The sequence below is a fragment of the Mobula birostris genome, chromosome 28, assembly GCF_030028105.1.
Source record: "Mobula birostris isolate sMobBir1 chromosome 28, sMobBir1.hap1, whole genome shotgun sequence".
In the NCBI taxonomy this organism is placed as follows: Eukaryota; Metazoa; Chordata; class Chondrichthyes; order Myliobatiformes; family Myliobatidae; genus Mobula; species Mobula birostris.
In genome coordinates this window covers 23,800,705-23,811,027 of record NC_092397.1, presented here as the reverse complement: position 1 = coordinate 23,811,027, position 10,323 = coordinate 23,800,705, and the positions used below count along the sequence as shown (strand labels likewise).

The 10,323-nt window shown below is 45.7% G+C and overlaps 3 protein-coding genes across 3 annotated transcripts in view; all 3 read left to right on the top strand.

Moving 5' to 3' along the window:
* The window catches only part of LOC140189013 (uncharacterized), a 1,003,756-nt gene that overhangs the window by 989,049 nt on the left and 4,384 nt on the right, over positions 1-10,323 (top strand). The window lies entirely within an intron of this gene.
* LOC140189019 (histone H4) lies at positions 504-1,814 on the top strand. The gene has a single exon (XM_072245692.1). It carries the CDS (start codon positions 742-744, stop codon positions 1,051-1,053), a length of 312 nt encoding a protein of 103 aa, XP_072101793.1. The 5' UTR covers positions 504-741; the 3' UTR covers positions 1,054-1,814.
* Positions 5,526-6,296, top strand: LOC140189017 (histone H2B-like). Its single transcript, XM_072245690.1, has one exon. It carries the CDS (start codon positions 5,833-5,835, stop codon positions 6,205-6,207), a length of 375 nt encoding a protein of 124 aa, XP_072101791.1. The 5' UTR covers positions 5,526-5,832; the 3' UTR covers positions 6,208-6,296.

Genomic DNA, 10,323 nt, shown 5'->3' with positions numbered 1-10,323 from the left:
AACTAAGAAAAAAAGAAACTTGTGATCACTGTTCCCAAAATGTTCACTGACTCTCAACTGTCACCTGGCCTGGCTCATTCCCATCTGTTCTCACCTCTGGTTGGGCCCTGTACATAATGTTTCAAACACCTCTCAGATTCACTGAAGAAATCTGGCGCATTTAAGAATTAAGCAAGTTCCAGTTAATCTAGAGAAGATAATGTCCCCCCACTGGTTGTTGCGGGGCCAATACAAACACCCCAATAGTGTAACTGCAGATTGCCTCTGTAAATGAACCTTCCAGTTTGCTGTGACATTCCCAGTGAGGTAACCTCTGCATTTTTAACCCCCCACTCACATGTAAAACAATGAAACCCAGGAATGTTGAGCTGCCAGCCCTGTCCGTCCGATAACATAGTACTCCTAGTGTTGAAATAAACTCATTTCAGCCCATCAGTCCCACCATGTTTATTAGCCTGACATTGGCTCTCGTTCTTTTCAGACTGTGTGTGGGGGAGTTTTGTTTTTCGCTGGAGCGCTTTGTGTCGGATGAATCGTTGGAAATTGGCGGTTGTGGTAAAGTGAAGGTGGAGCTGGACGATGAGAGGCCGCTCTCGGCTCTGTCCGTCACTCTGACTCTGTCTCCTCCCCTCCCCGCCTCTGTCTCTCTGCGCGTTTCTCGGGCAGGTCGGGGCGCTGTGTATAAAAGGAGACAGCAACAGGCAGTTTGTCAGTGAGCAGCGACCTGAGTGAAGCAGCATCATGTCTGGCAGAGGGAAAGGAGGCAAAGGACTGGGCAAAGGCGGAGCCAAGCGGCACCGTAAAGTGCTCCGTGATAACATCCAGGGCATCACCAAACCGGCCATCCGCCGTCTGGCTCGCCGTGGCGGCGTCAAGCGGATTTCGGGTCTGATCTACGAGGAGACCCGCGGGGTGCTGAAGGTTTTCCTGGAGAATGTGATCCGGGATGCGGTCACCTACACTGAACACGCCAAGCGCAAGACGGTCACTGCCATGGATGTGGTGTACGCTCTGAAACGCCAGGGCCGCACTCTCTATGGCTTCGGCGGCTGAAAAACTCCCACTTCCTCCCGAGCACGAAACAAAGGCTCTTCTAAGAGCCACCCACCGCCTCACAGACGGAGCCGTATCCACAACCTTTTAATTATTTTTATCGATACATTCAGCTGAGTTACATTTGAAACACATTAATCGGTTCGGTTTGCAATATTCCTGCGAATCTGCCTTTCCAGTCGGTGATTACTTCAGAACCTCTGAACGCGTTAAGATCGATCTTCATTCTTTTATCCGTCTCGGACAGGAATCAGTTCACTCGTTTAGAGAAGCGACTCCGTAATTATGCATTTAAATCTTAACTCAGGGGATTAGATATTAAATTTATTAAATGAAACTGAAATTGTATAATGCGTGATAAAACTAACGGTAAATAATTTTTAAAAAAGTCTTCCATCACCGTTGCTGGGTGCTCTGAAATTGGCGGGCAATTTGAAATTGATCCTGCGCCAATCACACTGTATTCTGATCCGATGAAGTCCGACCGCCAGTAAATTCCTAGAACTCCTTCTGTACGTGGTGTTAGAGGGCGTTTTTTTCTCTCTCTCTGGAGCTCTGTGTTTCGGACAAACCGTTGGAAATTGCCGGGTGTATTAAAGTGAAGACGGAGCTGGACGATGAGAGGCCGCTCTCGGCTCTGTCCGTCACTCTGACTCTGTCTCCTCCCCTCCCCGCCTCTGTGTCTCTGCGCGTTTCTCGGGCAGGAGTGGTGGCAGAGGATTGGAGGATGGGTCATGTTATCCAGTAATTTAGGATCGAAGGAAAACCAAACACAAGACCATTGTGCAGATGCTGATGGAGGGTCTCGGCCTGAAACGTTGGCGGTTTCCAGTTTCTCATAGATGCTGCCTGGCCTGCTGAGTTCCTCCAGCACTGCGCGTGTATCGCTGCGAGGAAAAGCCTGGGAGCTGAGTCAGGGCTGATAACGTCACTGCCCGGCTCAGCAAATTTATCGATGTCACTAAAGTTGGTGATATCGTGGAGTGTGAAACAATGTAACTAACATTACAACAGGACGGTGATCAATGAGGTCACTGATTTGAGGAATGACAGATAAATGTGAGATGTTCCATTGTTATTGACGAACCAGGGCAGAACTGCCGTGGGGAATGGTCTGTCCCTGGGAGTGCTGTAAAACAGAGATATCGGGGTGTAGATATCGAATTCCTTCAGAGTGTAAACACAGGTAGGCAGGACGGTGAAGAAGCTGTTCGCCACACTCGCATTCATCGGGTAGAGTATCGGCCACTGGACTGTGACGTCACGTTACCGCTCTACCAGCCTCGGGGAAACTACTCTCGGAGCACGGAGTACAGTTATAGTTGCCCTGGGATCAGAGGGTGACATTAAACTGGAGAGGGTGCAAAAGGGATTTAACAGGAGGCTGCATAGGCCAGGACCTTTCTCACCAGAGTGTATGTGACATTAGAGAGGTGATAAAATAATGGCAGTCATAGATACGGTCAACAGTGAATCTGTTATCTCCAGGTTTATGGAGTTGGAAGCGAGAGATTACAGATATGAAGTGAGAGAGGAAAGATTTAAATAGGACCCTGAGGAGCAGGTTTTGTACACAGAATGTGCTGTTTACATGGAACAAACTATCCCAAGTGGTGGTGTAGGTGGGCACAGTTGCAATATCTCTTGGACTGTGGAGAGGGAAGTTTCACAGGGACATGGGCCAAATGCAGGCAACTGACAATAATTTTGTTTGGCCACTTGGTCAGCATGGATGTGTTGGGCTGAAGGACCTGTTTCTGTGCTGCATAACTCAGTAACTACGTCTGCTGCTGTGGCAGAGTGGGAGAGACAGTGTCAGTAGTGAGAAGGTTTGGGGGATGTAGACAGGAGAGTGAACGGTTGAGGATGTGGCAGATGGAACAGAATGTGGGGAAATGTGTGATCACCCATTCCCAGGAACAAACTGTAAGAGTCATTTCCACACAGGGATGTTCAGAGGGACCTGGGCATCCTTGTAAACAAATCACTTGAGTTTACATGCAGATACAACAAGTAATGAGAGTGCCTGAACTGTGCTGTACTATTCTATGTTCTATTTATATGGGAGGCAGGGTTTGAGGGTCGGCACAACATTGTGGGCCGAAGGGCCTGTACTGTGCTGTACTATTCTATGTTCTATGTTCAAACAGTATTTTGTCCTGTGATCCATGGGGATTGTACAAGAGGGTACAGAGGTCTCACTGGGATTATATAGGGCCCTGGTGAGAGCACACCTTGAGTATCGTGTCCAGGTTTGGTCACACTTCCTCAGGAAGGATATCCCTGCAATAGAGGGAGTGCAGTGACTGTTCCCCACACTGACTGGGTTGGTTCCGGGGATGGAAGGTTGGTTATATGAGAGGAGAGTGAGTGCGCTGGGTCTGTATTCCCTGCTGTTCATGAGAAAACGAGGAAATCTGTTAGATTCTTTCAGGATATGACAGGCAATAGGCAAGGAGGATCTTTCCCCTGAATGAGAACTCCATATCTGAGGAAAATACCCTTAGAATGAGGTGTAAATCACAAACACGAGAGAATCTGCTGATGCTAGAAATCAAACGCAACACACACAAAATGCTGGAAGAACTCAGCAGGACAGGCAGCCTCTATGAAAAAGAGTTAACAGTCGACACTTCGGGCCGAGACACTTCATCAGATCTCAGGGTGAAGATTCTCAGCCCGAAGCATCGACTCGTTACTCTTTCCCATAGATGCTGCCCGGCCTGCTGACTTCCTCCAGCATTTTGTGTCTGTTGCTCAGAATGAGGTGACAAGCATTCAGGATGGAAATGAGATATTTTGTAAATCAGAGAACAAAGAACTTCTGTATTCCTTATATAAGTAATGTGGAGCCTCAGTTGCTGGGTTGAGTCAAAGCTGAGATCTCTGGGAGAGATTTAGTCACTAAGTGAGTCCATAAGACCATAAGATACAGGAGCAGAATTCGACCATTTTGCCTGTTTAGCCTTCTCTGGCATTTCATCATCACTGATCAATTTTTCCTCTCAGCCCCAATCTCCTGCCTTCCATTGTATCCCTTCATGCCCTGACCAATCAAGAATCTATCAATCTCTGCCTATACCCAGTGATTTGGCCTCCACAGCTGCCTGTAGCAAAAAAATTCACGGATTCACCACTCTCTGGCTGAAGAAATTCCTCCTCATTTCCATTCTAAAAGGATGACCCTCTATTTTGAAGCTGTGTGGTCCAGTTTTAGACACACCCATCACAGGAAAAATCCTCTCCACATCCACTCAATCAAGCCCTTTCACTATTTGATAGGTTTCAATTTGGTAACCCTTCTTTCTTCGAAGTTCCAATGAATAGAGGCCCAGAGCCGTGAAACTCTCTTCATTAGGCAAGCCATTTACTCCTGAGTAAAATTCTCCATTTGTGATGTCATGTCCGCACAAAAAAATCTGGATTTCAGAGATGTTTGCATTTTGGAATTATGGACCAATCTCCACAGACCTAATCACTAATTTGTACTGCAGTGAACACTGTTAATTTAACCCATGCAATCCCAGGCATACAGATGCAAAATAAAGACAATTCTAAATTGAAAGTAGGAAAGTTGAACCTTACTTGGAGGTAAAGCCTGATTACTAGGCCTCAGAACATTCTACTCCCCAAATGGTCAAAATAAAGCCAAGTAACAAGGTTTAAAATACCCACAACATGCAGAATTACATGCCTCTCATTACCTTGATCCATGGGATAAACACAAGCGGGCCTGATTAACCCTGGCTGGGTTGCCTGGGCGAGGATGTCTCATGATTAAAGACCCAAAACACCCAATGACCCCAGGTTGCATTACTGACGATGTGTCCCTTTGCAACACCCGGTTCATTAAGCCAAGTGGTGTCAGGCCACGTTAATGAAAGGAATGGGCAAGATTGAAGTGACTCCACTACACTACCCTATCCACCATAGCCCCACCTATCTCACCATACTAAACTCCACAGCATTATCTCTCCCAGCCCCGCATATACATCCACCAGCCCTACCCTCAAACCTAATCCTGAGGTTCAAGGGGGCACACACCCCCACAAACCCGATGACCAGTGTAAGGAGAAGGAAGATGCAATAAAGGCAAGTGTTGGACTTGGTTAATGAAGGCATGGGCCAGACCAAAGTGGCAGCGTTGTGTGACACTGAATCCAGAGTGACGAGATGAAGAAGCACAAGAGGGATGATTCTCCCACTGCCGGCATAATCTGTTTGTTATTTTGATTTTGTTCTGATAGTCTTCTGTCTGTTTGAATATTTTGGTATAATTCATATTTAATTTCAGTGTTTCTTGTCAGTGTTGTGTCTCTGATGCAATGTCTGTGATGCTGCTACAAATACTTTGTTCCTTTCACCTGTGCATAAATAAACTCGATTTAAACTTTACACTGAAATGTCCAAATCTCTCCTTCACTCTCCTGCAGCCCTATGTCATGAACTAAATGTCCTAGTGTTTAATTTTACAATATTTCATCTGATTTTATTTTCATTCGGCTTTTGAAATTTGCGTTTCCCTTTTCAATTTCAGCCCGCACCCCGGCCTGTCTCTGCCCTTCAGTACTTCCTCCCGCATCAAACGACAGCGGTAAACCCCGCCCATTGGCGCCGCTTCCCATCCCCCAGCGTTCCGATTGGTGATTCATTTCTCCAAACAGCCAATGGAAATGCTCAGCATTCCCATCCTCATTAACATACCGCTTTGGGCGCTGCCTATTTAATCCGCGCTCCGAACAGCTTCTGCTTATTATTGTGTTTGAAACCGACGAGGAAATGCCTGATCCAGCGAAACCCGCTCCCAAGAAGGGCGCCAAGAAAGCTTTGTCCAAACCAGCGAGCAAGACTGGCAAGAAGCGCAAGAGGTCGAGGAAGGAGACTTACGCCATCTACATCTACAAAGTGATGAAGCAGGTTCACCCCGACACCGGCATCTCCTCCAAGGCCATGAGCATCATGAATTCATTCGTCAACGATATTTTCGAGCGCATCGCGGGCGAGGCTTCCCGCCTGGCCCATTACAACAAGCGGTCCACCATCAGCTCCCGGGAGATCCAGACCGCCGTGCGGCTGCTGCTGCCCGGGGAGCTGGCCAAGCACGCCGTGTCCGAAGGGACAAAGGCGGTGACCAAGTACACCAGCTCCAAGTGAAGACAAGTTCACTGACAAAACAAACCGGAAAATCAAAGGCTCTTTTAAGAGCCACTCACGGTTTCATTAAAAGAGTTACACGATATTGAGACATGGAATTGAGGTAAATTTGGAATTTTTTGTTGAAATGCTCATTCAGAATCTTATCCCCGTTAATCAGAACTTGCTGTCCGCTGCTCAGTATAATCCCAATTTCTCTGTTAATTCCTGCCAACTGCCCAGACACGGAATCGTTACACACCCGTTTCCCCGTCGCTTCCTCTCGGTCATCAGATTTCTCTGACATGGACGCTAATGTTTCTGGTTTAAATACCGTGGGTTCATTAAGCTTTGTCCCATTTTCGATACTTCTCTTAACCCCATTCCGACGCAAGAGCTGAACACTGTCACGGGTCGTTCAGAGTACTTGTTAAAGCTCCACTTTCTGACGGGTGACCCCTTGCTAAACTGACTTGAGTTTACACAATGACCGACCGCGAACAGCAGCTGAGGACCGGTTTTATTCCAATCGTTTATCAATTGAAAGATATCGGTGAACTAATTTCTCAGACACCATCGCAATATTAACTACACTTTGTTTAAGTGTGTCGGACTCCAGTAACGGGGGTAAAGAGCCGACAAACAAACCTGTTGTGGTTTAATTTCAGCAACAAAGGCTTTTTTGGCGGTGTATTGCAAATTTCAGTTTATTTCGGCGGTTAGACGGTATTTTCCGCGCTTCTACAGTCTGATTGGTGAATAAGGCAGCTCTGTGATTGGAATATTTGCTCTTTCAAATCAGAATGGGCACTGGTTCACCAATCATAAACGCCCCACTACATTCCGCACCTCCCGCCCCGCCTGCATCAGAAGGGCGATTTTCAGAAGCCTGATTTCTAATGGTCAAAACTTCGTTTATTTCTGATTTATCAAATCTATGTGATGTTATATGTATTCAGGAAACCTGATTGTTATCGCATTTAAGTTCTTCCTTCCAGTGTTATATTGTAATTAAGCGTGATAGATTAGTTGGTAGAGGAGGTGGTCTTGCAAGTTTTTTTTAAAGAGAGGGAGAGGCCATAAAGTTGTGGATGTAAATGAAATGTATGAGGCATTTGAAGACATTTGATTCCACAGGTAGGGGCAATAAAGTGGTATATTATTATAACGTCGACTGTACCTCTTCCTAGAGATGCTGCCTGGCCTGCTGCGTTCACCAGCAACTTTTATGCGTGTTGCTTGAAATTCCAGCATCTGCAGATTTCCTCGTGTTTGTGTATTATTATAACCATTGTGGAAAGCTTCCGATTGATTTGTTGGAGAGTATACGTAGCTCTAGCTCACTAAGCGTTGTATGGTGTGGGGATTTTAACACATAGTTAATTTACTGTGGGGTTGTTCTCAGATTGGTAATATTTTGTTTATAGAAGAGTTTCAGATATTTCATATCCTGTTAGTCTTTATGGTGGGAGAGGTACGAGATTTAATGTTCATAATAGTTCTGAAAATGCTGTAAATTTAACTTTAGTTTTGAACATTGGAGTGAGTAGTGGGATGTCATGGGAGATGAAGCATTGGGGAGTGATCGTTTCCCTATGTTTATAAGCTTGGGTTTGGATTTATATAGGGGGCATGAGGCCACTTTTAGGAGGTGGAACTCTGGTAAAGCAAATTGGGAGAAGTTTGAATGTTTTATGTGCTGAGTGTCTGTCTGGGCTGAATGGTGAGGATGATGTGGATTTCTGCAAAGAAACGTTGTGACATTATTCATCAAATAGTGGTGGCAGAGATTCAATTTAAAAAGTGCAGTAGTGGGAGAAAAGCTGTACCGTGGTGGACGGAGGAGTGTGCAGAGGCAGTTACTGAGAGAAACGTGGCATTTCGGAAAGTTAGGAAGTATCACTCTCCGCGTAATCATATTAAGTGTAACAGGTCACAGGCCGTGGTGAGGAAAGTAATGAAGCTTGTGAAAAAGATTTACTGGAGGTCATATTGTGAAAGTATTGGAAGGACTATTAAACTTGAAGATGTTTGGGGAATGACTAAGAAAATGGGGGTGTGGGATTCATAGGGTTCCGAATATTGATTAAAGAAGGTAATACAATTGTTCCTGAAGGAGAGACGGTTGAGTCCTGGCTCGGTCATTTGCTGCAATTCATAATCAAAATAGGTGGAGAGACTAAACAATGTAGCAATAAGGTTTTACAAGAATATCTTAATGTGTTGGAAACCAGCTGCAGCAATGATAGTATTAGTGATGTAGAGTTTCTTTGTGTGAATTTAAGAATTCTCTCTCCCCTCCCCCACCTTTTAAAATTTACTCCTCATTGTTTTTTCTCCAGTCCTGCTGAAGAATCTCAGCCCAAAACGTCAGCTGTACTTTTATCCACAGATGCTGCCTGGCCTGCAGAGTTTCTCCAGCATTTTGTGTGTGTTCCTTGGATTTCCAGCATCTGCAGATTTTCTCCTGTTTATTACTCAATGTCAACAAGCATTTTGTATGACAACTGTCACAGTTCCACTCATTTAGAAATGCAGATATGAAACTCGAGGTTCAGCAGATGCTGGGAATAAACTGTAAAGTGACACACACAAAGTACTGCGGGAACTCAGCAGGTCAGGCAGCAGCTAAACAGAGGAATAAACAGTCTAGATAGGATGAAGTGTCTTGGCCCATAATATCAACTATTTATTTGTCTGCACAGATGCTGCTGGGGGGCACTGAGTCCCTCCAGTATTTTGCAAACATAAACCTCTTTTTTCAGTCAATCAGTTTCCAAATGTTGCTGAACTTTCATTTGCAGCCTCATCCTCCTGGTCTGATTCCCTCCTTCTACTCTCTGTAAACTCGAGCCTCCATCACATCTGGAGCTCCAAAGCCCTCATTTGTGCTGACCCCTCTTGTTTCTGCTCCACCATTCTGCTGTCGTAATTTAGAGGAGAGTGTTGTATTGCAACAGCCCGGCAGGGTGAGGCACAGCCCTTCGAAATCAGTGAAAATGACACAAAGCAATGAATAGAGTGGGACAGGAAGATTTTAACAACACAAGACTTCAGCCTTGGTCCAGAGCTGTGAGGGATGAGGAATATTTGGGAGAAAACCACAGTAAATTAATCCTCTGCAGTTTACAGAAAGTCGTGGAGTGAATTCAAGGTAAACCTCTTCATCACCAGACCGGTGACCAGTTACATCCTGAACATTATAGGGTGAGTTAGTGGTGAACGGCAGGGATGGGGTTGAAAGCTCTGGTGTGCAATAGGAACACAAGCAGGTACCAGCTGGACTGGGTGGCCTCTCGACTGTTCATTATCAGTGTGACAGGGAGGAAGCACCTGAGACACAGGATTTGAAATGGAATTGATCTATTTGTCTATGACAGATCCACAATATTAAACATCAGTGTATTTTAAGATGGTGGGATGAACCCCCTCAATGCTCAGTAACCAGGGTTCAGTCCTGGGTCTGATGAGCAGCCACAATATCTGTGGAATCTGACATTAACAGTCCCATATACAGCTTCTTATAACTTCCTCCCTGATGTGAAGTTGCTGGTGTTTCAGCAGGTGGGATGACTTGAGTAAATTTCTTTGCTGACTCAGGACAGAAGTGTGTCCTCTATGAATTGTAAACTCACTGGAGCCTCACACGGTGGGTGAACTGAATGAATCTCCTCCCACACTTGGAACAGGTGTGAAGCTATACTGAGAGACAGAGACAACAGAGCCAAGTCTAGCTGCTCACCGGTGTGAACTGGCTGGTGTTGCAATAGCTTGTGACTGAATGAATCCCGTCCGCCATGGAGCAGGTGAATGGCCTCTCCCCGTGTGAACTTGCTGGTGTATCTGCAGGTGCAGTGGCCTGGTGAATCCCTTCCAAAATGAGAGGCGGTGAACGCCAACTCACTGTTATCAACTCTATGGCCATTTATCAGGTCAGTCCATGGACAAGTCCACGTATTGGGACTCTGGTGTGCTGTCTTCTCAACCATCTCCCCCTTCATATTCAGTGATTGGTAGCATTCAAATGCTGGGGAACCGACAGACACAGCAGAAGTGACACGCTGTTGCATTTGAGATTCTCAGACAGAAATTCTTTGCCTTTTCTGCCTGTAAAATGTTTGCAAAGATGATCAACAG